Source organism: Metarhizium brunneum, chromosome 3, assembly GCF_013426205.1.
Source record: "Metarhizium brunneum chromosome 3, complete sequence".
Lineage (NCBI taxonomy): Eukaryota > Fungi > Ascomycota > Sordariomycetes > Hypocreales > Clavicipitaceae > Metarhizium > Metarhizium brunneum.
The window spans coordinates 4,033,812-4,061,671 of record NC_089424.1 but is presented as its reverse complement, the minus strand read 5'-3'; the positions used below and the strand labels follow the sequence as shown (position 1 = coordinate 4,061,671).

Sequence of the window (27,860 nt, the reverse complement as noted above, 5' to 3'; positions counted from 1 at the left end):
TATATACGTGAAGGGAACAGCTGTGCCCAAGGTTTCCATGAGGTCACGTGTTGAATCTGTGTAACCTTGAGGTCCTTTATCGGCGATGCCCCTTTTTTGGGCTTCAAAGTTGTTGGGTCCTAACCGTGTAACAGATCTACTCAACATGAACACCCACTGCTAACCAACCTTCCAGAGCGACTCATTTGGGTACATAGTTGTTTACGTATACGTGGAAGCTCTTCCAAGAACCTACTGCTCCAAATCTGGCAAGGGTCCAAACAACTCAGCCGATAGGTAGAAAGTCAGCCCAAGGCTGCCACCTGGACTCTGTTTCAACGACACCCAGCTATGCAGACCTTTCCCATCGGACAGCGAACGCTGCCTCAAGGCTACGATTGATCGCACATAATGCGGCAGCACCATGGGAGCCTTGTTTGAACAGTACTCGACAACTCTGCAATGTATCTCAGCATCGTTGCGTGCATAATCAGAGACGGGGAAATGAACAGTGGCGGATGGTTCTGTGCGATCTGTCGTGAAGGCGAAGCAAGTCACAACCGACTTGCGCTGCAAGGGACCTGATGTGTTGCCGCTCATGGCGCGTACGAAGGCAACAATTTCATCTCGATTGTCTGCTTTCAAGTGCAAGCAAACCTTTTGAATCATGTTGGCAACACTTTGAGCGGTAGCATTCGGATGCTCAATGTATATCTTGATGCGAGCGTCCCATCCTTTGTCGAGATCTAGAGAGAAATAGCAGAACCGATCTGTTGGCCCCATTGCCAGGCTGAGTCGCTCAGAAACCTGCTCAAATCCCAGACGGGTAAGTGATGCTCGGATGAGTCTTTCGCGTTGTGATGCTCCCTGGGCGTCCGGATTGAGGTAAATTTTCCAATCCGCGCGTTTACTGCCAGGCGAAACGCAAGCACTGTGCCAAGCAGCGAAGCCTGAAACATTTTGCGCATCATTTGTTTCCGGAATGAACAAGTCTTTTATCATATCGAACCGTGTGAATGAAAGTGCGTCATCCTGCCGCTGGCGCAAAGTACGGTTCAACTCCAAAGCGGCTAATTGAAGATCTGCTAGCTTCACTTTGGCCACGTCCTCCGGCGGCTGCGCTTCAATCAAGAATCGAAGCTGGGGCGTTCCGGTATTAACATCAAAAGAGATAGAGTATTCAATAGGGGCATGGTCATTTCCCACATGAGAGATGTGCCCGTTGGTGGATTTGCTGACAGCACTTTCTCCCCAGGCGCCCATTGCGAGTTGCATTTCTCGGACTAAAACTTCTACTAAATCGTCATTGAACGAGAGAGAACGACCGAGTGCTCTGATTTGAGCTTCAGCCGCCGAAAAAAAAGTATTATTCGTTGCAGACTGGCTCCCATTGCTCCTACTTGCAGGGACAAGAGCAAATCCGCACTGGAAGTGGCGGATACGAAGATGCTTGCCCCTAATAATTCTCACGTTGGGAAGAATATGACGCTGTTGATATAGCTCGTGAATGGCCGCCACGGTGTAGTCAATATGGCCGTCATTCATCGAATTCCGGGGAACCGCAAAGCGGACCAGGTCAGGAATGGCGTCTCGCTCCTCTTCAGACTGCTTCTTGTCCCATTCCCAAGCAAATGGTCCAGCCTCGACGGCTCGAATTCCATGCTGGCGTAGAAGCTCAATGGTGAATCCCACAGAGGCAAAGTCACCCGGCGACCGCGGACAGTCGGCAAAGAATGCATTCATGTCCAGATATATGGCATGTCCTCCTGGCGGCCACAGTATCGGTACTCCGGCAGAATGGAGTTTCTGCGCAAAAGATCTTACCTGCCCGATGCTGCTCCTCAAATAAGACTCTTTGGTGGTCTCGTACAGGCCTGCAGCTGCAGCCATCAGGTCATGGCCTCTCATCCCGCCGTAGGAGTCGTTTCCATAAGCTAGAATTTGCCGTTCTTTGAGCCGAACGCCTATATCTTGAGACTTCTTCATCAGGCAGCCATTGTCGCGAATAGCAAGGGCACCGCCCATGTTGGACATGCCGTCCTTTTTAAGACTGATAGTAAAACCGTCTACGAGACTGAACATCTCTTTGACAATTTCGGCAATGGAACAGGCATCATACCCCGGCTCGAATTCTTGTATGAGCCTAGCATTCTCAGCAAAGCGGCAAGCATCGAAAAAACATGGAATATTGAAGCCCTTGGCCAGCGACGCTGCGGCGCGTATGTTGGCCATGGACACGGGCTGTGCCGTGGCGAAATTGTTGGTGATGGTGATGAGTATGAGCGCTGTTCGATGGTGGTTTTTGGCTAGAAAGTTGCGAGTTGCCAGCAGGTCCAGATTGCCTTTGAATGGATTATGGCTGGATGCCTCATTAGGATCTAACGGTTCGCGGAGACCGGGCTGAAGAAAGGTTGCCAGCTCGAAGCCAGCGGCAGCCGCGTTGGTCGCAGTCGTATCAAAGAAGCCGTTACTGATAATAACGGGCGCGACCGAGGCATCGTTGGACGAGGACGAATTCATCAGCTCTGAGAAGAGAATCGCCTCGGCGCAACCTCCCTGCGGCACAATGTAGAAATTGGGGCGGGCGAGCTGGACATGTCCTCCATTGACAAATCCCCCCTGGCTCGGCTGCAGCAATGTGTTGCAATATAGTTGACTGTCGACGGTGCCGGCCATGACATGACGAAACAGATATCTACGATCATGTCCCCTCTCGAAAATATCCCGAAAGGCGTCCTGCAGACAATAGTACCCGGCGTTGCGTCCGTAGGATTCGTCACCGCGCAGCAAGGCAGCCCACTGAACATCTGTCATAGCAGAGGTTCCCGAGTCGGAGAGGAAGTCGCAATACACCATTTCTGCGGGGAATGCGAATACATTGTACTCGACTTCCTTCAAGATGTGCTCTCGCTCCTGCGCAGTCGACTGAACGGCCGTCCGAACCACCAGCGTGCGATGGACGGGGACCGGCGGCAGATTGTTAGAGTGGGCAGCCATACTTTGAGACGTCTGGTGTTTCGTTCATGTAGTTTGGAAATCGCGCGTGGTACGTATAGATGCGTTTTGTTATACGCAGGTCACGTCGCCATAAAAGGCACGGGCCGAACCTTGAACCCAGCAATGGTTACACAAGGGCTCGAGACCTAGTTCAAGGCCTTTGGCTTCCAGGCTCGCTTCATTATGGCATTTTGGTATAAATAAGAGTTATATGTCCTTAAGGCTTTAAGGAAAACTAAGGGCCTTAATATTAAAGCGAATTACTACTTAAACAAGTAATTTTTCGGAGCCCCTCGCGCGAGCCCTTGTCGCGCGTTTCACGGCGGGCCAAAAAACTTGAAAAACAGAGGTGGTTGGTCACGATGCTTTTTCCAAAGCTCAAATCAGGGCTTGGTTTGACATGGAGTCAAGGCGGGGGTCTTCATGGGTTACAATGAGGAGGGTCAACTCAATGTCCCGGGATTTCCAGGGCCTGGCTCTAAACGAAGTTCCGCAGTAGTATTAATATCAGGAATTTCACTCAATAATGGCACTCAAAACCCTCCAGCTCAAATGCCTTTATTCCCCGGTGTAAATTGTTGTTATTTTGCCTACACCAAGCACCCTGTGAAGCCGGACGGCCTGCATTTCCAAAGGCCAAGCTGGGAATGGTTACAAAAGAGGGGGGTTGTGACAAGGCCCTAGTTATAAGGGCTTGGAACAAACCGTATTTAGCTAACAATTCGCTTTAATAATAACCCTTCTTTATATTAAGCAGCGGTGAGCAAGCGAGGCTAAAAGACTTCGGGTTACGGCCTGTCCCTCAATTGCAACGTGACCTCCGTGTAACGGGAGGGAGTACCCGTGATTCCCCCCTACGAAACTTAATAAGTAGTAATATTACATTTTAACTACTACATTTTTAAAGTAGAAAAAGAGATCACAATGTCTGGTAGTTAAGTCATTTATTTATTCCAACAACTGGGGTTCCCAAGACATAAACCAGTTAGAGTTCATGTTAACAGAGCCCCTAGGTATGATGTAACTATAATCCTTAGATAGTTCCATGTTCTCTTAAATCCATACGTAAACGGCAGTGCAGGTATCTGCGAGAAAGAGTTGGGAGACAGCCCGAGACAGGACACACACCTTATCCCTTGTTATTTCCTGTTGGAATCTTGAACAATACCGCCTTGCCACTAGGTCCTTGACCAATTGGCTTATCCATGCGAAAATGCCCCTTCCGTTCAATCTGAATAATATCCCCTTCAAGGAGCTGACTAAACTCAGAACCCACCAATACATCTGTAAGCCAGGACGTGACGGGGTTTAGATAGTGCTCTAGCTCATCACCCTTCACAAGACTGTCCTTTGTTAGCAGATAGTCAAACTCCCAAAGCTCCGCTCTGGAAATTTCAGCACCGTGAGCAGCTAGCCAGTGAACTTTCTTGTCCGTTTTGCTAGCGTCACCATCAAGATGGAGCTCAAGGTGTAACCCGGTCACAGTCTGGTCATCGGATCTCGTGACCTGTCGAACATGCGCATTTCCCCAGCTCATAAGTGTAATCTCCTCGCCCTGCTGAAAGGCCGCCGCGTCTGCCTGCTCGATGTAAATTTGGTTCGCAAATGTAACATCTTTGGTTCCTAGACTATGATTCTTAGGGTGTTTCGGCCGACTGTCTTGCCTGGGATGATCCGGACCTCCCGCCACGGTGGCTAAAACGCAACCCACGGATGCCACAGCAGTGTGTCTCGGTGCAGTCGGCTCAACCATCTTCTTGTTCATCGCCCAAAGGGTGGTCCAGTCCATGGAAACAACGTTTCGGCTCGGGCCCTGCTTTAGCATAAACTCGCGTAGCGCTGCTACCGTAAGACCGCGGCGGAGAATGCCCCGGATAGTAGGCATTCGAGGATCATCCCAGCCATCCACTCTCCCAGATTCAACTACTTTTGCCAGCTTTCTCTTAGATAAGAATGTCTTGATAAAGTTAATTCGCGCAAAGTCCCAGAGGTATACTGGCCGTAACTTGAGAGCACGTAAAAACGGAGCGTGGGTCACGCCCTCGATGGAGTCGACCAGAGGGCAGGCAAAGTCATATGTGGGATAAATGTTCCAGTCCCAGCCGGTTCGGTGATGTGGCCGTGGTCCATTCTCGGCGTCCCAGCTGGGAAAGCGGTAGATGATTGGGTCACGCATTGAACCGTTTGAACTGTCAAAGGCGATGCGTGCTCGGATACAGTGTCCTTTGCCAAACTCTGTTCCCTCCCTCATCTCTTTGAAGATGGCGAGGCTCTCGCTCGCGGGACGATCTCGTCGTTTACTGGGAAGGCGATCACGACGGTTGTCTTTTTGTATTTTGCTATCCGTATCCTCGGCATACGCGTTTCCATCAGAAATAAGTTGACAGCACAAGTCGTAAAGCTCCTCAAAGTAATCACTAGTGTATGTCACGCGCTGTGTTTTGATGCCTAGTAGACCTAGGTCGTGAAGAATAGAGTCCTCGAATTCCTGATTCTCTCTCGTGGGGTTGGTATCATCAAAACGTAGAATTAGGGACCCGGAAAAGGCATCGTGCGTAAAGTAGTCGTTTAAAAAGGCGGCCTTGGCATGCCCAATGTGTAGATACCCGCTAAACACGATCAGAAAATCCAATGTCCCAAAACAGTTATCCCAATAAAAAGATTCTTACGACGGCTCTGGCGGAAATCTAGTCACTACGCCGTTCTCTGTAGCTTGTAGCTTGATGTTGTAGCGGCCCCTTGTCTGGTTGGTGGTAGCATCAGTGTTGGTTGCACTGACGAGTTCAACAGCGGTTGGTCGAAGATCAGGATAGGTGCTTTCGATATGAGAAAACCATCGTGTCAAGTTCGGAAATATCGCTCTCCTAATCAGACCAAGCGCCACTTTATTCAGTCGCAGCACAGTCCAAATTTGCTCATCTGCGGTGCCCAGGGTGTAGCCTCTAATGAATGTACGAAGGGTAAGGAATCGGTCAAATTTTTGAAGAAAAGGCGCAATTGTCTTGAAATCTACGACTTCAAGCCGAGCTTTCATCAAAAGAAGGCTTTGGTCATTCATATTCGGCTCGTGTCTGCCTCGCAACCTGAAGCGCTTGCGTGTGTGGTGATGTGTGACTCAAACATGACAGAGAGAAATGTCGCAGTCACAATTAGCACAGGGTTACAAAGAGGCACGGTGTTTAGATTGGGTAATCTTCGGTAACGCAATGCCATCTACATGTAGCCCACAAATATCCTCCAGGTGAATATGCAACCACTCAAGCCGTCCTGAAAGGAGCTGCCTGGCCAATGCGTCAACCGGCATATTCTACGGAACATTTCGCTCGCTGACACGTATGCTTTAGTTATGTCTTGTCTAATTTTACATCATCAAGTCATGTTTTTACGTGCTGGTTTGCGTAGACAGTCGATCAAATTGTTGGAATCCGGCAATGTAATTGCGACGACTGGGACTTGCGATTGGGTCTTGATGTATGATATCATGGCAATGCTGTGGGCTCTGTAGTGCAAATTCTAGTATTTCGTCACGTATGAATGCCAAAGCGGCTCTAAATCTTGGGTAGGTTTCCCGTAAATCTCGGCATTCATATTCCAACTGTGTGCGTCTAGTTCCAAGTGTCGTACATCATTATCCTTATAGCAATTCAACAGCTCTTTATCCGCAAGGACGAGGGGAAGAGATGTTGACACGAATCTAGCGCTGAGAAACGGCGGTCGTCCAGTAAACCTCGCGGCTGTTTTGGCATGGCTAAATATTGTATCAAAAAGCCTGCGATGCATTTATGCCGAGATAGAGCTGGTTCATAGATAAGGGCTTATATGCCCTTTGAGATCGAATATGATGGTAATTCCATTTCTAATTCTATTTCCTCGGAGATATAACTAGCTAACGGCCAGCTTGTAAACAGACGATGAATCAGATCTATTGGATGATCTCTGTCCACATACCTAACACAAAATGAAGCAAATGATCGCGACATGTGTCAGCTGGACGCACCCTACACTGTAAATGACGATGGACACCTGGCTGGGTTACAAATTTATTAGATTCAGCCACGGCGAGGAAGAGCAAGGTCGGAAATTGAGAGGAGATGCTTGACAACACGGGGCAGGTGAGACCAGATGTGCGCAACTGAAACAAAGGTCATTCAAAGGATAGGGGTATCTAATACATCGCATCATGGGTCATGAAAAACATTGAACCTGCCCAATTTAGAGACCAAAACGTGAAGGTCCGCTGTGGGCCTTGCGACATACCTTCTTGTATTAAAATAAACCCACTTTCCCCAACAAAGGCCGTGTAGCTCAATGGCAGAGCGTCTGACTACGATTAAATATTCTTATAATATTATTATCCCGTGATCAGAAGGTCGCAGGTTCGACCCCTGTCTCGGTCAATTTTTTTTCATATTTGCCTGGCCTGAGAGAGGGCAGAGAATCCTACGGAATAAGTAAGTATGCGGCATTTGAATTCGCATTTTTTTTTATCATTCACCGTTCTTAGAGTGCTGATTATGACTCGGTACCTGTACTTGTTTTCTGCCGTGCGCTGACACATAGTCCGTGCGTATTCATGTCCCGCGCCTTTGTTTACATCCGATGGGGCCTGGTTTTTTATTCTGCCTAATTCTGGAATATCAAATCGCAATTCCTACCAATCCACCAAAGCAAAAGACAGAAAGCAAAGTTGCTCAAATGCCTTCTGTATCGGCCTCAAGAGAACGCAAAGTCAATGATCAAAAACACGGATCGAATCGAAAGGGCACAATGCCGCGAATCGCCAAATCGACCTCGAAACTCATTGCCAATCAAAATAATGCGAGGTCCACAGCCGCTGGGCGCAAACGCTCTTTAGAACCTGCGCACGATGATCAGACATCTACCACCACTTCTGGCATCTCAAAACGGGCGAAAACCGGCTCAATTAGGTCCAAGGAGCCAACCAAATTAGCCACCATCAACAATGCGCCTACCGCGAAGCTCACGGTTCTTGTTTTCGGCGGTGGTGAAATGGGCGAGCTTGGTCTTGGACCGAAGAAAACGAAGCCCTACGTCCTACGCGCAACCCACATTTGTCTGCTTTCGCTGTTGTCCAAGTCGCCTGTGGCGGCATGCATACTGTTGCGCTAACGTCGGACAATAAAATTATTACGTGGGGTGTGAACGATGAGAACGCTATTCTCTCAAGCAATACCGGTTGGTCCTCTCGCACGGACTCAACCTTGTCTGTGCCTTGCTGCGAACGGGAGTTGCCACGAGCGTTTCCTTACTGGACTGTTACCGAGCACTCTGCACAAAGGCTTGCGCCATATGCGATGGGTTTGGTGGGTTTATTTCCCTGTTAACATGGGAACGATGCTGTTACAGATGCTTTCAGGAGGCACCCGAGCTCCAAATGTACTCTGTCACTGCTGTTAAAAGGCGGTTCCAATTGCCCAAGTGTGACATGGATCAACTTAAAAGGTTCAAGACTCTGCCTGGAACATACAACATGGAGCAGTCCACATACAAATCTCGCATGACCATTGTTTCTGCTTATCAGGCACTAATGTTTGTGGACGAGTACCCATACCGACCGAGTCCGGCATCGCTCGTGCAGCGAGGGCAAATTCTCAACTTTATGGGGACGTGTGCACTTCCTTATTATGATACATCAACAGGCCAAGTCGAAGAAGGTGTGTCCTGTGCCGGATGTCAACTGCTTGTCGCAAACGGCTGTGTCATGCGCGACATGAAGCTCTGGTCATGGGCATACGAGGCTCGCAATACGCTATATTCGCGGGACGGGTTTCTGGAACATTTTCGGTGGTGCAAGCAGGCACACCGTCGCTGGAACGACAGTGATGAAGGGAAAAAGCTGCCTCCCGATTTGCGGAGTCTGCTCGATCACTCCCGCCAAGAGGTTGATAAGAATACGTAAGCTGTTGGCGGATAAATTGACAGGGCGCGTCGCATGCCGACCGCCTGCGCCAGTAATAGACATGACTCAAAAAGCAGACACATCTCTAGGCTTTCAGACATGCAATCTTGTCTAGGAAGTGGACGATGACGATTCTTTTGAAAGCGAACATTTGACCTGCGAGTCGGGAAGCAAGTCAGGCATCTTTGTCACATCACCTGGAGCATTTACCAGAGACATACTTTCATTCACCCCCTGCCCCCTCTTCCCTACTTGGAGGATGGGAAGTAAATGGTTCCGAGCCAGTTGGCTGCCAAGACCAAGTTCGACTAGAACATGTTGAGATGTTTTGTTACAAGCATAGCCCAGTACTCATTGGATACAAGTATTGTGGTATTGAGTACAAGGACTTGGAAAATGAGTAAACACATGAAGATATAACGTTCTGGTTGCCAGTTTCAAATACTACTTCATATCACTGTCTAGTAACGATATCAGCCTTGAAACGTCGACGACGTCGCCAATTTGGGCATCAGATCTTGCGGGCAGTATGTGGGCATGTCCAATGCTGCCCCCACGTAAAAGAAAGGGTCTGGTGGAAGTACCAGACCCCATACAAACGAATGCAGTATTCATTGATCCATATTGTCGGATCTGACAGGAGCATCCAAACTGATCCGATCGACGTGTGTCAGGAGGTATATGTCTTGCGGTATTGGCGATCCGACATGCAGCCGTGGGTAGTACTACGGCTAGAGAAGCGTGACGCCCGTCCATGGTGGCGTACAGCTTGGTTCTTTTGTCTACACTAATATGCAAGTTACTACATCCGTCCAACGTGGCATATTCCCCCTCCAACGCGGAACCCGTGAGGTTGCATGAAGAACGCCCGCAATATGCAGATTCCCCTCAATACTATGATGCATCTGCAAAGGCGTAGCATTGATCAAATCATCGATGTTGTCCATCGCGGAATACCCAATGACATATTTGCCGCTTGGCAATAAAATGCATCATGTCGGACGCACGGGGATTGGGACGAAATTTACGGCGCCCAAGCAGTGACGCCACTGTTGGACAAAGAAACTCATGGGACGGTGCCGATATAAATATAAAGCGCTTCGATTGATGCATTTACTTGGTGTCACGGCGGTTCGTGCCTATCATTAACGAGCCTATATCAACAACGCATCGTTTCGTCCGACAAGTTACTCTGTGCCCGATATGTCTCAAGAAGGTTCGGAGGAACAGAATGCTGTTCTCTCCTATTTTATCGGCCCAAAGGGTTCCAATTTGCCCGACTTCAGAGCAAACATAAACACCATTTTGGATGAGCTGCTCGAGGCCAGGCTCAATTATTTCCCCGAGGATGAGGTACTTTGCCCAAACAAAACCCTCCCTCGAGGCTTATTTCCCACCACTAACCACTATTTACAGAAATTCATCACTGCCAAAGTCAGACGCTCGCCAGAGTTTCAGCAGATCAGAGATAACCTGGGAAATGCCGTGCGCAAGGCCGCCCAGCTCTTGGGCGAGCACTCGGTGCCGTTCTGGTCGCCGCGGTACGAGGCTCACATGTGTATGGACTTGACCATGCCATCATTGTTGGGGTACTTCATGACCATGCTGTATAATCCCAACAACGTCGCCCTTGAAGCAAGTCCCATCACTACCTTGGTAGAGCTCAAGGTTGGACAACAGCTCTGCACTCTATTTGGCTACAACACGGAGATTCCAAAATCCCCCTCCGCCGACATCCCCGTAGGCTGGGGTCATATCACCTCTGGTGGCAGTGTTGCGAATTTGGAATCCATGTGGGTTGGTATGTAAACGTCGAATTTTCGCTTGCTTCCTTTTCCGCCTTTCAAGATGGAGCAATGCTAACGTGCGGCACACAGCGCGAAATCTTAAATTCTACCCGCTAGCTCTTGTGCAGGCAATGAAAGAGGGGGACCTAAAGTTTGTCGCCGACAGATTCAAGGTCAAGCCCTGTATGCCTGGTGCTGAAGAAAAGCTCCTCGTTGAGATGAGCACTTGGGAACTGCTCAACCTCCGTCCCGAAACTGTTCTGGATCTTCCCCACAAGCTCAGCGACGAGTTTGACATCTCGAGCAAGTTTATAGAGGATGCGCACAAGCCATATAATATCCAAACCGTTGGCAGAGAACCGCTTGAGAAGTACTTCAAGATGGAAAAGCAAGCCAAGTATCTCATCTCAACGACACACCACTACTCGTGGCCAAAAGCAGCAGGTATGCCAACCCCCATACTGTGTAGACAGCCGACTCCAAGATGATGAGCTAATTGACCCCGTCAGCAATTTCTGGTTTGGGTTCGGGAGCCATTATTAATATTCCTGTCGACAACGATGCCCGCGTTGACCTCGAGGTGCTGGAGGAGAAACTGCTGGATTGCGCCAAGAGCCAGACACCTGTATACGCAGTCGTGGCCGTAATTGGCTCAACCGAAGAAGGGGCTGTTGACAGACTATCCAAGATCGTGGAGCTGCGGAAAGAGTTGCAGGACAAACACGGCCTGTCTTTTCTCATTCACGCCGATGCAGCTTGGGGCGGCTACTTTGCCACCATGCTGCGTCGAACCAAAGACGGGCCAGTCGAAACCAAGCATATTGAGACAGCATCTGGGGAAGACGATGTTTCTTTTAGAGCAGAAGGAGCCTCTGATGTCAAAAGACTTGTGCCGGCTCTTTGTTTGAAGAAGACATCGGAAGAGGATCTCTTGGCTTTGCAGCATGCAGACTCGATTACCGTGGATCCCCATAAAGCCGGTTACATTCCGTATCCTGCAGGAAGTTTGGTGTACCGAGATGGAAGACTGCGACACTTGGTGACATGGTCCGTCCCCTACCTTTCGCAGGGATCGTCTGACAACATTGGCATATACGGCGTTGAAGGAAGGTGAGTAGTATCTGAATAGCGGCGACCACCAAGGTAGGCATTACTGATTTCATTCTCTTCTTCAGCAAGCCGGGTGCGGCAGCAATGTCGGCGTGGTTCTCGAACCATACCATCGGCCTGAATCCTAGTGGCTACGGAATGCTACTAGGTGAAGCGGCTTTTACCAGCGGCAGGGTAACGTACCGTGCTCTCCTTGAGATATCCCACGCGAAGCTAATTTCTCTCAGCTGTCTGCCTATTACGCCACAATAGATAACGAATTCTTCACCTGCGTCCCCTTCAACATGCTGCCTGCTGAAGAAAACGGCGCCAAAAGGTTTGATTCCGACGCGGTGAACAAGCAGAAACAATGGATCCGCACAAACATCATAGGAAAGTCCAACCAGCAAATCATCAAGTCCCCGGAGGCTGTCAACATGCTCCGGATGCTAGGGTCGGATCTCAACATTAATGCATTTGCCATCAACTGGCGAAATAAAGATAAGAGCCTCAACAATGACCTAGACGAGGCAAACTACCTCATGAAGAGAGTCACGGACAGGTTGTCCGTCACCTCGGCCAATACGGATCCGACCAAAATCCCCATGTTTTTAACCTCGACCAAGTTTGGGCCAGACGACTACGGCAAATGCGCCCAGACCTTCATGGAGAGAATTGGCGTTCAGAAATGCAACCAGGGTCTCTTTGTGCTGCGCAATGTAGTCATGAACCCGTTCCCAACCGAGATGGACTTTGTCGAGAAACTCATGCACAAGTTCGAAAAGGTGGTCAAGGAGGAAGTCAAGGTGTGCCGAGAGAGAAACACCCCCAGCCACCGGGTACAATTCCTCGTGCAAGGGCCTCGTACTCTCCCGCCAGGCACCGACGTATTCCTCGTCTACCAGACATCGTTCCATAGCGCAACGCGACGACAGCAGCTTATTCTCTCGGCGGCGCTGGACGATCAACTGGCCGCGTTTTACAACTCCCTGATGGAGAATGACCCCTCCGATGTAGTTATTCTGAGGTCCTGTCACAAACTAGACATCAAGGAGCACGTCGCTATGCAAGTCAAGCGAGGACAGCCTCCGCATCTCGATGTGGAAATACACAGAAAGGGCTACGAGTATGTGCAGCCCCTATTCCTGCATCACGTCACAGAACAAACTCTAACAGGGGACAGATCTGACGCTCAGACGGGCGTGGTGACCTTTAAAAAGGTCATCAAGAGTCGGCCGCTGAATTCTGCCAACCAAGACGGGGAGTACCCTGCGCACTTTATGCCATTCTACCTGTACGGCACGGAGAAGCAGAAGCATATTAGCCATGTGCTCGTTCGGGCGCCCAATATCGACCTCTCGGCCAGCGACGTCTCCTTTTCTGAGCCCCTCCCCAAAGCGGTCAATGACCTCTTGGGCAAGGGCTTGATCCTGGGTCTGTCGGACATTCCCGAGGCGTCGAAGCAGCCCATGCCGGTGCAGAACAAGCTCCTCCCCAAGAACTTTTTCTTTGGCGAGAGGAAAAAGTTCAAAGTGGAGGTGTGGGAGGATCCTCACGAGTCTTGGAGCGCAGGGCCGGGGCTGCTCGAGGGGCTCAAGAAGAAGTTGTATACTGGGACCATGACGCTTGGCCACTCGGTCCTGGTTGATGCCGAGGGGCCAAATAAGGACAAGTTTGTTCGTATTACGGTGGATTCGGATTCCTGGCAGAAGGAGCTGGATGCCATTGCGGCCGTGTTGAGTGGCTCGGGTTGAGGTATGAGTCGAGGATCTGGGAGGTGAGATCGTGACATTGGGCTAGACTTTGCAGTTACGAGACTAAAATGCTGAATTGAATACAAAGTCTAGTTAATCGCAATGTTCCTTCTTGTCATCTTGACGGACGTGCTTGTGCCGTGGTCGTCTTGACAATGGAGGCCAAAGTACCGGTTGCATCATGAGGAGAAATGTCACTGCTGCGTTGTCCATCTGGAGAAGAAACGGCAGAATATTGTGAATACTCATTATCTGAGTTTTTTCTGTGGCCACCCGCTAGCAAGAAAGATGACTTTTTTCAGTTTCTAGTGTAATTGAGAGAATCGGGAAGCTGGATCAGTCCTGGAATAAGTTTGTTGCCGGCCGGTCCGCTGTGCAGTAGACACTGAGGTTCGCGATTCCTTGGGTATGTAGGCATTACCGAGGCAGGGTAGTCGACTGATGATCTATCATCATCAATAAGTACAAGCTGCCCAAGTCTCTTATCAATGCATCGCTGAGTGCAATTGTCGTGTTTTTGGTGCAACTAGGCGGATTAGGCAAAGACGGGCATCCAAGTTGGCGTCAATGACTGAACGAAGGCCATGATGCTGCAGACTGTCGATTTCAAAGCGTTAAACCATTCTTTCGGGTCAGTATTTATTAAGCATGCTAGGGTAGGGACGAGGCAGGATATCCGAGGACCTGTTAGGCGGCCACCAATGTTGCTGGGAATCGTAACACGAGTAAGCCAAGTCAAGGCATTGTGAGCCACAAAAAACGGAACCCGAATCTCCATCATAAATAATAAAGCCTCGGTATAAACGAGTCACAAAACAAAAAACGACACCTCCGACGCCCCGTAGTAAAGTGGCGCGTCACTGGGGGTATCTGCCATGTCGACGTGTTTCTTGTTCTTCATGGCAGACCTACTCCTTGCTACTCGTTTTCCTTTGTCGCCGTCTTTTCGACTAGTCTCACGCACAAGCAACCCCTTTATCATAAACAAGCATTTGATGGAGCATTTGCCATCCACAATTGGCAAAATACAACAATGCCCTCCCCGCATCGGCATTCCGCTGCGGATACGGAGTACTATGGACAGATGCAAATCTCCCCATCAAGAGGGGTTCGTGTAACAACACGTGTCTGGTTCAAAACATGGCTTCGCACTCCATCGCAGGCTTCTGCGTACGTAGTCGACGGGCTATATCAAGGCCAGCTAGTGCAGGAGACGCCACGGAAACCAACACACAACACACAACATTGCACCAAAACTCTAAAGCTCCAAATGGCCCAGAAGAAGCCACAGCCACGACTCTAATCTGTTGCGGGCGTGGAGATTCGGCCGCCGAGTTTAGAACAAATGCGGCCGTCCAGGCAGCCTTTAAAAACATCCATGATTCCCATGCCATTGCATGAAATCCTGCCATCTTTCGACAAGAGCTATACATACACCAGCTCAGTCACAACAGTCCGGTGCAAACTGCGCAATTGTAATTGCAACTGCTTCCTTTCTCTCCTCCCAAGGGCCCGAGTCCCCGTGTTGGGATTCCGCTCAGCCAAGGCTCGGCTGCCAGCGCCTTTCCCGCGACCCCATCCATCCGGCGTGCTTTGCCCGAAATGTCCAGCAAGTCCGGGTCCTCTGGCCTCGAGGGCGAGGAGCGACACCTGTCGGTGGTGGGAGGCGAGCACCTGGGTTCCGACGGCGACGCAGGCGTCCGCGACGCCGTGTTTGGCAACTTGACGGAAAAGGGGCCCAACTACCGCAATGCAAGTCTCTCGAGTTGCTCTCGTGGTGGGAAAAAACTGACCAATGGACAGGTTGGATGGGTCGGAACCGTGGCACTCATGATGAAGACGCAGATTGGCCTGGGCGTCTTGTCGATACCGGCGACATTCGACACTCTGGGGCTCATCCCGGGCCTCATTTGCCTGCTCACCATCGCGGGCATTACGACGTGGTCGGACCACATTGTCGGCGTCTTCAAGCGGCGGCATCCAGAGGTGTATGGCATCGATGACGCTGGTGGCTTGATGTTTGGCCGCATCGGGCGGGAAGCTTTTGGCGCCGCCTTTTGCGTTTGTAAGTGACTGGTCTGGTCTCGTCTCATCCTTTTCCCAGCGGGGCGCTTGAGACAGATCGTGTTCCTAGATGCGCGGTGCTAACTCGGGTTAGATTGGATCTTTGTTGCCGGGTCAGGAATGCTGGGCATTTCCATCAGCCTCAACGCCATGTCGTCCCACGGCGCATGTACGGCCGTCTTTGTCGCCGTCGCCGCCATCATCGGCTTCATTCTCTCGAGCATCCGCACGCTAGGCCGCATCAGCTGGCTGGCATGGATAGGCCTCACCGGAATCCTTGTTTCAAGTGAGTCGGCTCTTGTTGATGCCGGCCGCAAGTACTTACTTTGGCAGTCGTGCTGGTGACCATCGCCGTGGGCGTTCAGGACCGTCCCGCGGCCGCGCCGCAGCAGGGCCCGTGGGTGTCGGGCTTTGAGCTATTCAAGACGCCGTCCTTTACTTCGGCCGTTTCGGCCATATCGTCCATTGTTTTTGCCTATGCGGGCACCCCGGCCTTCTTCGCCATCGCGGCCGAGATGCGCGAGCCGCGCCACTACACGCGGTGTCTGCTCATCTGCCAGGCTGGGGTGACGGTGACATATGTATCGATTGGCGCCGTCGTCTATTACTTTTGCGGCTCCTACGTTGCGTCTCCGGCGCTGGGTTCTGCCGGCGCAGTAGTCAAGAGGATCGCGTATGGCCTGGCCCTTCCGGGTCTTGTAGCAACAACTACCATTGTCATCCACGTGAGTATTGCCCCGGTTGCAGCCTGACAATGTCTTTCAACATGGCACGTGCTGATTCTACTGCCGCTTGTTCCTATAGTTTCCGGCCAAGTATGCTTTTGTTCGTATCTTGCGCGGATCAAGGCATCTGACGGCAAACAACCTTGTTCACTGGGCGACTTGGCTCAGCTGCACCTTGGTCACCACAGTCATTGCCTACCTCATAGCCAGTGGCATCCCCGTCTTTGGCGGCTTGGTCTCCCTCATCGGGGCCCTCCTCGGTACACTCATGTCTTTCCAGCCCATGGGCTGCATGTGGTTGTACGATAATTGGAGCAAGGGCAAACAAGATAGAACCGTCAAGTGGGTCTTGATGGTTATTTTCAGTGTCTTTGTAGTTGTATCAGGCACTTTTTTGATGATTACCGGTACTTATGGGTCAGTTGTCGGCATTATAGACTCGTACAAGAAGAGCGGAGGGTCTGGGGCGTGGACGTGTGCGGACAACTCCAACTCGGCATAATGTATGCCCACGGCCATGTAGATGAATGAATTACGCAGAACAAAAAGAGTCCGGGTGCTGTTTTCGTTTTGAGCGCATCTCTGGGCAACATCAGATGATGCGGGGATTCCGCGCCACCTTGAAGCGCCCCCAGACGCCACGGCTGAAGTTCCGACAAACTTGCTCAATTTGGCTTGGTCTTCATTCAGGTGAGAATCTGCATGGTTCTTGTTTACGCCAGGGAGCATGCCAAGTGCCTCATCTGGCGTGGGGTCATCCGATGACGACGAATGCCGGGACAAGCTAGGCAAATTCCTACCACCATGGCTGCAGGCATCGCGCTGGGTATGCTGTGGGCTCTATTCTTTTGCTAGTAAACCTCGGTAGATAGATACTGAATCCAAGAACATGGACTAGAGGAGGGACTTCCCACGTCAGCTGGCAGCTCCATCCATCAACGCGACAACTATCCTGCTCGACTCCAGCCAATTGCATGCGAAATCCAACTACTAGATACACCAGTTAGTTCCAAAGGCCCAGATACTGTTTTATTACAACAGGGTGCATAGGTTCGTCTTGAAACGCCACGTCAACCTCTGTATTTACTGCTCCAGAGCCCATGTTCCCAGCCATCAAAGCTAAAGGCAAGTTTTAGCGTTGGAAGCTGTATGGTTCCGTTAAGTCTCAGTGACTTGAGATCGATTCTCCGATCTTCAAGCAGGGGGTCGAGTATAGTCAAAGCTGGCGACCTTTAGTTCCCTTGAGATATCATGACAAAGTCACCAGGTCAGTTCTCAGAGAAATAGTATCTTTCACTCTTGCCGTACACAGAAATGGTTGAACTACTCTTTTAAAACATGCGAAGTGAATTGCCCATCACGAGCCTATTACTCGACTTCACAGCGCTCAGGGGCCACCTATTCAAATACAGAATGACGATGAATCACAGTTTTGTAGAGGGCGGCAGTAGGTTACGGGTAGCCTTGACAACTCTTCCAAGATTTGACGGGTCTATAAAAGGCGGGTTACTAATTGTGAATTGCTGGCGGGCTCACTCTTTTTGCTAGGTGCGCTCATCGCTGTATTAATTACTGTGTGGTATTTGAACTCACCTCATATATATTGAAGTACTTGATGGTAGAACATATTTTTTTGTCGTGAAATATATGCCAATATATTATGATATAATACCTGATGACCAGGTACCGGGTAGGGTGTCAGCGCACCTAGCAAAAAGAGTCCGGTGCGCCCGCCGAAAAATTGACTTCTAATAAGGCTCAGATGGTCCAAATTAGCACTTACCATCAGTTCTGAGGGCACATGCATTTTTAGGACTCATCCTTCCGCTAAATTCAGATGTCACTACATGTATTTACTCGTCAATCCCACAGAGCCCTGTTGTGAACTTGTATAGTCGCCGGTCTCAAATGCGTATTGACTCTTGTCATGATTCGGATGGCGATTCTTCGCCATCCGCCCAGCTTCCAGACTTTGATTCCCTACCAGATGAGAGTGCGAGGATTGATTCATTGTTGCTGCATCCCAGTCCTCTTCCTCCTATGATGATACTATCAACCCGTCTTTATCTGCCATCCCAGAGACGCAATTCTGATAAGAGCGAATTGTCTCCAAGGAAAAATGAGCATTTCCGCTCTTAGAACGGGAGGCTCACTGTAAGTCGTGGCATAGAATGCAGAGGTTTCATCCATTGGCATCTTCGCAGTCGACCTCGCTATGGCAATGCCTTCGCGGGCCGCCTGTATCCTCATCATTGACAAGCTGCACATGTGCCCTCTGAAGAGCTTCGTTTCCCGTGTCGTAGCTTCCTTTGCGTGAGATCGAGCTCTGAATGGCTTCGTCACGTCGTAGCCAGCTCCCCGGGCCTCCCACGGGCCACCATTTTATTATTCCAAAGATCAAATGGATACCTGCGATCCAAACAAGCTCGTGCCTCACAAGGTCGACGAGAGCATCTCTGGTTTGGGCGGTGTGAGCACTGTGAGGCGACACGGCTGTTTAATTGGCCTAACGACCCACCTGCGGCAGAAAAGAAGAATGATATCATTGATGATTTTCTGCTCTGTTACACCACCTTCACCTTTCAACTTTCCAGCTGTCGGTCTACGAAACATTCTCAACTCCCCTCGCGAAAATGGTCTCCGTATACAAGAGGCTCTCTACCGTCACTCGTATCAAGTCTGGTGCCGAGGATGGCTCCCCAAAAGCCAAACCAATGAATGCGCAGAGAGTCCTGTTGCTGTCTTCGCGGGGCATCAACGCACGGTAAGGGCCTTACCATTACCCTCGGCCGCCTGGAACTTCAGAGCTCTAGTATTGACCCAGCCATCTTGCTGCAGTCACCGACATCTCATCAACGATCTCGCTGCCCTCCTTCCTCACTCCCGCAGAGAGTCTAAATTCGATTCCAAGAAGAACCTTCACGATCTGAACGAGCTCGCCGACCTATACAACTGCAACAATGTTTGTTCTTCAACCCCCCATCACTTCGGCTGCGATTCACAGTCACAAGGTGTACTAACACGTGGCTAGTTGCTCTTTCTAGAGGCTCGAAAGCAGCAGGATCTCTACATGCACATTTCCAAAGCCCCCAACGGACCCCGAGCTCGATTCCATGTCCAGAACTTACACACCATGTAATATTTCTTCAAGAGACGTATGGGTAGCTTTTTAACACCATCTTTTTTGCGACCTAGGTCCGAACTCAACTTTATGGGAAATACCTTGAAGGGGTCGAGACCAATACTGTCCTTCGACACCGCATTCAATGGCGAGCCTTACCTTCGTCTCCTCCACGAGCTCCTGACCCACACATTCGGCGTACCACCCACTGCGAGGAAAGCCAAGCCTTTCATCGACAGAGTGCTAGCCTTCATTGTGGCTGACGACCGCATCTGGGTACGCCACTATCAGATCGCCAAAGAGGAAGACGATGCGACCAAGGACGAGAAGCTATCTCTCCGTGAAATTGGCCCTCGTGAGTTTAGATTACGAAGATGGAGTCATGTCCAGCTAGCTAATTTTCAAACCCTCAAGGTTTCTGTTTGAAGCCCATCTACATCCAGGAGGGGTCATTCGGCGGTCCGATCATCTATGAAAATAAGCAGTTCGTTTCACCCAACCAGGTCCGGGCAGATCTCCGGAGACGCGACTAAGCCAGCCACAACGCGCGCAAGGCGCAAGCTGTAGCGCATTTTTCCAAGAAAGATGACCTTGGTATTCGGACAGGCTCTGGAAGACTTCGACTTAATGCTTTGGATCCAAGGGAACTGTTCACCTAGAACAGAATAGCAACAGACAACCGCTTTTCGATTAGCAATGAGTCACTCCACGTAGTTGGAAAATAAGGTATTCATCGTTGAAATCTGCGAGCTTCTCTCTATTGTATCGAGTGTCACCCAAAAGCGAATAACCCGACACGAAGCACATATACTTATACGCTGCTGTCAAGAAAGCCCATCCGTTCCATAAGGTGAGTCACTAATACTCGGCAAAGAATGAGAATAGTAAACTCAACACGTGTTGTATTATACACGATGAAGTGGAAAGGAATTCATAGCACATTGTCATTATTGAGCAGGGTCGTTTCAGCAACGCCACTTAACAGGAATGCTTCAATCGCAATCAGGCATCCTCAGAATGTCAGATGAAACGAGAGAAAACTTCCGTCGTCGACTGTGATGGGCAAAGAGTTGACTACGAGTTGGGCTATTCGACATGACTAACCGAGTTCTTCTCATCGACATGATACATCGGTCACTGGCGACTTTCTCCCCCCAGCAGCCACCCAACATGAAACCTAGATAGTGTTGATGAAAAGCATGGAGGCCATAACCCACCGTCACAAGCCAATGATTCTGCTGGACTGGAGCGAAGGGACGTGCGCGTGTTCATACACCACCTCTTCCACATTCATGAAGTCCTTAAAAGCCGAATGGGTCCCGCAGTCTGTGGGACCTGTGCTGCGCGTATATTGAGCTAGTAGCATCGTAATCAAGATGTATCTATTTTGCTTGAGTTCTTGACAAGGCGAACTCTATCCCCTTGGGCTGCCGTTGTTGCCCACGATTTTGGCCCGAAGACTGATTTCGAATATGTCTGGTACTGTATAATCTAGCTCAATTGAATCTGTGACAACTGGTGAATCTCAACAAAATCTAGTTAGATACGCCACTAATACTGCTCCAGGCTCGTGTTAATGGACAATGCGAAGGAGTCAGAGCAACTCCCCTCAAGCTCCGCCGCCACTTTTATGGCATTCAAACGCCTTTCCGACATGACCCGACAAGAGATGACTAAAAATACAGCCTTGCAGATAAAAGCCCAATTGCATTGGCAGATTGTAGCCTCCAAATTAATGGAGACACGTATACGGCTAAAGTCACTCGCAGGACTACAGCGACCCCAGCTATCCTCATCGCCGTATATCGGAGCCACACAACGATCACGAATTGAGGCACAGCAATTTGTTGAGATGCTGCTGGCCACCGGACGTTGATCATGGGAGCCAGGCGCCCGGAAGCCGCTCGTAGCCGGGCACAGGGCTATAAGTGTTCAGACAGCTGCTATTCATAGATACATAGAGCACGTCGCTCTATTTTCGCCGCACGAAGCAAACTCAAATACAAAGAGGCCATATATACCTCGACTGCGGTTGTTCCTTGCACATATAAGCCATCCATTGCCTTGAACTGCTCAGCATCTCACACAAACTCCGTCATGACAGAAGTAGAAAGCGTGAAAACGCAACAACGCTGCACATGGGGCTGCCTTGCTGCTGACCTCTTGTCTGCGGCCTATGCATCAGCGCTGGTGTCTCCTTGGGCCGCAGTTGCTGATAAGTGAGTGGTAACATTGTCCAGCTAGATGAGGCTGATCATCAGTCCTTCAAAGGCGGACATGATGCTACAAGTCTAAGTAGTTAACCGGGTGTCCCCTGAACAGACTCATCTACAACAAAGCCATCGGATCCAGTGTATCCTGCTCATTGCGGTCTTGGGTATCCAAACCCAGGATATTAGCCAGCTCGCTGGCCATGTCGTTCCTCGTCTACTTTGCGGCATATGCCACGGCCAACTGTTTCGATTCCTTCTACGCGAGGAACAATTGCACAGATGCCGCCGCCACGTTCGTGTCGCCCTGCAAGTTCTTTGCCACGACGGCCGTGGGCATCGGCTCATGCGTTTACAAGGATGGATATTTTGCCCATGCGGCCAGTAGAGCGCCGGTGCCTCTCTTGAGCTATGCCTTGTTCACGGCTAGGGATGTCGTCACTTTGTTTGCGTCGTGCACCTTGCCGACCATGATTGCGCCCGAGCTGGCCGTCTTTTCTGGTGCAGTCGCATCCCGAGCCTCGGAGTGGTTTGGCTCGGAGGAGTCGCGGCTACAGGTTGCTGGAGTGATGGCTCCCGTGGCGGCGCAGATAGTTGGCACGCCGATTCATCTGCTGGGACTTGATGTGCACCACAGACGAGATGGGTTTTCGGCTGCTGCGCGGTTCAAATCTGTGTGGAGGCACTTTCGTGTCTGTGCCCCGTTGCGAATGGTGCGCATTATGCCGGCGTTTGGTATTGGGGGTGCTGCGAATACGGATTGCAGAGGGATGATGCTTGGTCGTTTGACTGGGTAGAGATTTAGCATGAAAAGAAAACGGTTATGGGTTTACTGCTGTCGTGGTGTTCCAATTATAGTCCTTTTTAGTAGAAATCATGAAAATAACAGATAAACATTCATATCATTCATATCGATTATAAATGACTTTCACTGCCGGTTATGATATCATGCGAAGTCCTGCTCAAGTAGACAGGAGAAGGAGATGCTTGGCGATCAGTGACGAGTATGGATGGTCGGGCGTCGAGTTCGAGCATCGTCGGCTTCCGACGGGCAAACAAATATTGTGAATTATTCGCATCGTCCTAGCCGGTAAACTAGCAGGAGATGACATTGTATGCTGAAGAAGTGTGACAAGGGCTCGGAAAGAGGGCTTGGAGCAATAGCTCAATTCAACTAATAACAGTCTTTGGTATCAAAGGTCCTTGGTTTGCCTTAAGGCCTTAAAGGTCAAAGACGTCTTTAAACACAAGAAGTCAGTGATGGACTTTGCCCTAGGTCTCGTGACCGTAGCCCTTGTGTAACCAGCCGTTTCCGTGTAACAAGAAGACCCAAGTAGCTGTTCCAGAAATTGGAAGAGGAGGTCTGCCTTGGCTAAGAGCGTATACCATACTTGGGACATCTCCGCTCAGCGTAAATGAAGCACGCAGAGAGACGGCCCTGCCTAAATGTAAATGACATTGAGAAATAAGAGCCAGTGCTTGAATAAGAAGTCTCTCCACGCCATGCTTCAAGTAGTCTAACAACCCACGTCCCATGGCACCAGGATAAGCTCGTCGCAGTACGATAGGTTGGAATTGATCGCAAGGCAACAACGTGAGTAGTTTACCGACGTTCGTGTGCCTGTCCCAACCCAAGACAGAACATAGATCAGGAACCATTGTGCTTGATGAAAGCGAACAAGCATTGCTACATCCAAAGGAAATTATCAAGAGCAACTCGGAAGCTGTTGAGAGATGATGGCGGTGGGTGCAGACAAGGCAGGCTTCCTGGACGTCACCCGTCCATGTCACATGGGCAGCAATAAGCCAGGCACCAACAGGTCACGGTTACAGCGATATGTACAAACATTCAAGTTATCAAGATCCGGTAGAAGGACAATGCGCGGGGCTTGGCATCTACATCGAGAAACATACGCCTGCAGTCGACGAGCTAGCGACTCCCTGACCATTGTAGCTCTGTGAGCTTCAAAGTCCCATGAAACTGCTTCAATTCAGGCACGTATAATATTTCACAATGCAATGTGACGGATTGTCGCCGAGGTACATGGCCCCTTTCTCTATGGATGCCAAATACGATGTCGGGGACCCCAACGAATTTCTGCCCAATACCACGTATAGAATACCTTTCGATATAACTCACAATCTTTTGGAAATGATGTGGCATATTCACTATCAAAATGTCGTCATATACACATCATTCAAGACCGTCGTGCGAGGTTTTTAAACTTGACATGATGCAAATATTACATCCACTAACAATGTAGTTAAAGCAACCCGTCCCGAGTGTCTTGAATTGGGCACAAACAGAACATTAAAAGATACAAACATCCTGTATGGAACAGTCCAAATGAATATCTGTGTACTGGTTGAAAGGTACTCCCCATGTTCAGCCATTGGCCCACTCCACACAACCCTTGACACAGGTACGATGGTATCATGAGACCCGATTGGATATACAAGGGTTCGGTATTTCGGTAATCAAATCGACGGGCTCTTCCTGGCCGGCGACCGTTCCAGAGGCTGGCTAGTACCCCGAGGAGGCGGGTTGTTAAACCATCGCTACCCAATGTAAACAATCCGTCTTGATGTACCAAAAACGAATCGAACCACCTGGACGACGAATATTAATGTGCTGAGTAATTAAGACCAGGCCGCGCAGTACGTGAGTTACAACCAAATATGACTCTGTTACTTTCGGCCTGCAGCAATCGCCGAGAGAAACCAACGCAGAGTCACACCTACACCTGTGCCCAAGCACATGCCTGCAAGCCACTGCGTTGGGTCTCTATCACATGCATTGGGGATATAATTGGACAATCTGCCAGCCATCAGAACACGAGTTGCCTGGCTGGCATTTTCAAGGGCTGGAAATATGTCACGGTAGTGCAATCACATTCAGAGTCGGGGAGGTCGCTTAGGTTGTATTATGTCTACAATATCAAGTCAGGTTCCTTCAGTTCAGGCGGTGCTTTCTTTTCTGGTTGTAGTAGTCTGGCTGCTTTCCCACAACTTCTTACATCAAGGGTCCTATTCCTCTGGTCTCTGTCTCAACTCATAAACTCCGAACTCTACCAGATACTATAATGCCTTCAAACAACAGCCCTTCACGATCTGTGACGGTGGTAGCTGTCACTCCGCCACAGGTAGCAGAGCCAGCAAGGTAGCTGCACCTCGCTTTTGGTTTATTGAGAACAAGGAGGTTGGCTAACACTCTGCGTATTCCAGGATTCACGAAACAAAGGGCAGTGATTCCAGTACGACCACTCCTTCTAACGGGACCATGTTACAACAATATGTGAACGAGTTGAGACGCAGTCATATTCCTGTAACGGAGCGGCTGGCCGCAGATGCAGCTCGATCCTCCTGAGGTTGGGACTGTTGGGTGCTGCATTTATTAATATCGGAGCCAGCTTGTCGGAAAGTAGAAAGAATTATTGGAGTACGACTCTCGACAGGGAAAACCGCTCGTATAAGTGATATTATCGCGACAAATACATTCAAGGTACAGGGTAGGACGGTTTGTCCATCGTCTTGAATAGTCAATACGTATTGTGACGATGAATTATATCGTTCGAATTATAGCGAGTTCAGATCACTTCCTCAACCGGAGTCCGAGTCGTTCTCCAAGTTCGAATACGAACTTATGTAGTAACAGATGGTAGGACATCTATTATAAGCTCCAATTGAACAATGTTGGCAGTTCCAAGAGGTGCAGTTGTGTTAGAATATGGTAATCAACACCAAGAAACAAAAAGGGGCGGGCAATTTTTTTTGGCAGAGTCGATGTTGTAAAATATTCTGCACCCCCCTCCCCCTTTCCAGGTACCTTCAAAACGGGTTATAGCTAATCAGTAATGCTATACAAGCTAATCTACTCTCCAGTCTCAAGGCCGATGCGAGCTTCTAAGCCTGATATTTACGATCAACAAGTTTTGTCTTCACGCTAGTTGTATCTAGATACTTCATCATATCCGAGCACAGAGTGTTCATCCTTGATCCCCCCCTACTGCCATTCTGCCCATCAGCCAAGAGGAGCTGAAACGCATAGCAACCGTATTTTCCATCCACAAGACTCTTCCAGCCCATGGACACGCGGGCAGGACTGCAGATGGAGACAGCGTGTCGTTTAGCCACGCTACCATCGGGTATGTCAACGCCATAGCAGATAAGGCAGGCGCTTAGAGCAACCCTTTGGGATAGTCTGCGGCCATGGATACAAGGATGGGTGGCTTGGTGAATGATGACCAGCACGAAGAGCTGCAAAAGCCAAACATGGAATCATTCGAGCGCTTCATTGGCAGAGGGTGTGCGACGCCAGGAGTACTTTTCGCTGCATCATGATGCTCCCCCGCACTGAAGTAGCATCATGACGGGACAAGGTCAGCACGCGGGTTTGACGGACCAAGGTACCGCTGCTACGGTAGCCAATTCAAGGCCTCTGTTTGTGCGCCGCTGCCGATCTTGTTGATTGTTTCAAGTGAGCCGTACGAGTTCATGCAAGTCTCCTGCCAAGCGTGCTACCGTCCCATTGTTGCGTCATTTGTGTAAACGCAAAATATTAAGGTAGTGTGCTTTCTTTTGTTTTGTTTCAAGTCAACGGAATATATCTGGAAAAGTGCCATGTAGGCAATCGCACATACAGAACATGATGTCAGGAATCTCGTTGCGGAAATAAACGGCATCTGTGATGCACCCATATAAGTGCCCACCCTATACTAAAAAAAAGACAGGCCACAGAACCTAGGCCTATTATGTAGGTAAAAGTGCGATGTCTGTTTCTCAGTCCCTTGTTTCTTCTGTAACCGATCGACAGCGACGAGTCATGCGATATCCCCCGCAGCGAAACACCCATCCAAGTCAACCCGCCCATCTTGAATCCCTGTATGAAATACGTCACCAAGGAAACACGGAACGGAACGGTAGATGTGCGGCGTCGCTGATGCCTGCAATGACAACGACATTAATTGGGTTCCTCGAGCTAGCCTAGGAATTGGTCCTCAAGACTTTTGGAATAGAGCCATTGCTCTCACATGGACGACGTCTCGCCCAGAACGAAGCAAATACAAGAATCATTACCCCAGCACGCTCACCGTGCTACGCAGGACACCCGGAGAGCTTCTCAAAATTGGCACAGGTGATCCTCGTCTTGTTCGCAAAATGCACCACAATCGACCTGTTGCCCAAAAAGGCCGGGGTCCCTTCGGCCAGAGACGTATAGTTGTCGAAGTACCAAATCTCCAACCCTCGCTTGGGCTGGCCATACTTGCCGCTGAGATCGCCCACCTGGCAGGAATCCTTGGCCCTGCTATCGCAAGGGGGATCTTCGCCTCTGCCGTACGGGTCCAGGTGGGCGAGCGTCTTGGTGCAGTTGCCATCGGCGGGGACGCGGTCCTCGTGGATGTGGTAGACTGTTGCATCAAACGTCAGTACGGTCGACGGCAGGCCGGTCCAGGTATTGGGGAGAGCAAGACGTACGGAATGGTCCGCCCTCCTTGGGCAGGTTCTCAAGGCGGACGTCGAACCTGACGCCCCTGCCGTGCGGGCCACGCGAGGCTCGTACGCTCCCGCAAACGTTGCCGTGTATGTTGCCGTGGTAGAAGGCATCTTTGGGGAAGACGGCTTGGTAGGTGACGTGAGGGTTGTTGAGGACGACGGGCGCGTCGTGGGTGGCGTGGGCGATGGCGGAGATGCCAGCTACCAAGAGGGTTGAGAAGCGCATGGCTCTTGATTTAAAGCAGCCTCGAGTGTATATGGATGACGAGTTTCAAGGGACGCATTCAAGCACGGGCGAATGTGCATACACTGACAATGTGGTGACTTATACCTCTGACGAGCTGTCGATGGAGCAAGCCAAAATGCGAGTCTGCACTCATTGTCCACGGGCGGCGCATCCGCGCTTTTAAAAACAATCGACGGGTTCCTGCTCCTCCAAGCAAGGGCTCCAAGTGAGCAACATTGAAAGCAGTCTGGTCTGGTGTCATGGACTAAGACAGGGGCCGGCCGTGTTGCTGTTGGGCGCAGGCGGGCCGCTTGCGAGGTACTAGACTGCTAGCACAGGCTGCGGCGGCGAAATTAGACGACAAAAAATGGGTTACACGCTCGTGTGAATGGATGGATCGGGTGTTTGCATCACACTTCAATGTTGGCAGGCCAGCAAGCAGCTTGGGGCCCAGATGTCGGCATGGCGCCCGTTCCGGCCCCCCGGACGACGCCA

The 27,860-nt window shown here is 50.2% G+C and overlaps 9 protein-coding genes and 1 non-coding gene across 10 annotated transcripts; 6 read left to right on the top strand and 4 right to left on the bottom strand.

Moving 5' to 3' along the window:
- Window positions 1-231: 231 nt before the first annotated feature.
- On the bottom strand, window positions 232-2,976 carry tnaA (Tryptophanase; the record flags this gene model as incomplete). Its single annotated transcript, XM_014684575.1, has 1 exon — window positions 232-2,976. The coding sequence occupies one exon, from the start codon at window positions 2,974-2,976 to the stop codon at window positions 232-234; it is 2,745 nt and encodes a 914-aa protein (XP_014540061.1).
- A 1,129-nt stretch (window positions 2,977-4,105) lies between these two features.
- Window positions 4,106-6,034, bottom strand: G6M90_00g064820 (uncharacterized protein; the record flags this gene model as incomplete). Its single annotated transcript, XM_014684576.1, has 2 exons — window positions 4,106-5,585; window positions 5,646-6,034. The coding sequence occupies 2 exons, from the start codon at window positions 6,032-6,034 to the stop codon at window positions 4,106-4,108; spliced, it is 1,869 nt and encodes a 622-aa protein (XP_014540062.1).
- A 1,236-nt stretch (window positions 6,035-7,270) lies between these two features.
- Window positions 7,271-7,373, bottom strand: G6M90_tRNA00000067. The gene has a single exon. It is a non-coding gene; the product is annotated as a tRNA-Arg (tRNA).
- A 298-nt stretch (window positions 7,374-7,671) lies between these two features.
- G6M90_00g064810 (uncharacterized protein) lies at window positions 7,672-8,106 on the top strand (the record flags this gene model as incomplete). Its single annotated transcript, XM_014684577.2, has 1 exon — window positions 7,672-8,106. One exon carries the CDS (start codon window positions 7,672-7,674, stop codon window positions 8,104-8,106), a length of 435 nt encoding a protein of 144 aa, XP_014540063.2.
- Window positions 8,107-8,467: 361 nt separating this feature from the next.
- G6M90_00g064800 (uncharacterized protein) lies at window positions 8,468-8,896 on the top strand (the record flags this gene model as incomplete). The annotated part of the gene is made up of 1 exon (XM_014684578.2): window positions 8,468-8,896. The coding sequence occupies one exon, from the start codon at window positions 8,468-8,470 to the stop codon at window positions 8,894-8,896; it is 429 nt and encodes a 142-aa protein (XP_014540064.2).
- Window positions 8,897-10,099: 1,203 nt separating this feature from the next.
- G6M90_00g064790 (uncharacterized protein) lies at window positions 10,100-13,526 on the top strand (the record flags this gene model as incomplete). Its single annotated transcript, XM_066130786.1, has 7 exons — window positions 10,100-10,249; window positions 10,313-10,697; window positions 10,774-11,127; window positions 11,193-11,793; window positions 11,859-11,967; window positions 12,021-12,898; window positions 12,956-13,526. The coding sequence occupies 7 exons, from the start codon at window positions 10,100-10,102 to the stop codon at window positions 13,524-13,526; spliced, it is 3,048 nt and encodes a 1,015-aa protein (XP_065986920.1).
- Window positions 13,527-15,128: 1,602 nt separating this feature from the next.
- Window positions 15,129-16,817, top strand: mtr_3 (N amino acid transport system protein; the record flags this gene model as incomplete). The annotated part of the gene is made up of 5 exons (XM_066130785.1): window positions 15,129-15,278; window positions 15,330-15,591; window positions 15,685-15,876; window positions 15,924-16,315; window positions 16,395-16,817. The coding sequence occupies 5 exons, from the start codon at window positions 15,129-15,131 to the stop codon at window positions 16,815-16,817; spliced, it is 1,419 nt and encodes a 472-aa protein (XP_065986774.1).
- A 2,131-nt stretch (window positions 16,818-18,948) lies between these two features.
- Window positions 18,949-19,969, top strand: BRX1_1 (Ribosome biogenesis protein BRX1; the record flags this gene model as incomplete). The annotated part of the gene is made up of 5 exons (XM_014684581.1): window positions 18,949-19,079; window positions 19,154-19,277; window positions 19,347-19,450; window positions 19,511-19,791; window positions 19,851-19,969. 5 exons carry the CDS (start codon window positions 18,949-18,951, stop codon window positions 19,967-19,969), a joined length of 759 nt encoding a protein of 252 aa, XP_014540067.1.
- A 1,880-nt stretch (window positions 19,970-21,849) lies between these two features.
- On the top strand, window positions 21,850-22,443 carry G6M90_00g064760 (uncharacterized protein; the record flags this gene model as incomplete). Its single annotated transcript, XM_014684582.1, has 1 exon — window positions 21,850-22,443. The coding sequence occupies one exon, from the start codon at window positions 21,850-21,852 to the stop codon at window positions 22,441-22,443; it is 594 nt and encodes a 197-aa protein (XP_014540068.1).
- A 4,297-nt stretch (window positions 22,444-26,740) lies between these two features.
- On the bottom strand, window positions 26,741-27,365 carry SOD5 (Cell surface Cu-only superoxide dismutase; the record flags this gene model as incomplete). Its single annotated transcript, XM_014684583.1, has 2 exons — window positions 26,741-27,054; window positions 27,122-27,365. 2 exons carry the CDS (start codon window positions 27,363-27,365, stop codon window positions 26,741-26,743), a joined length of 558 nt encoding a protein of 185 aa, XP_014540069.1.
- Window positions 27,366-27,860: the final 495 nt, after the last annotated feature.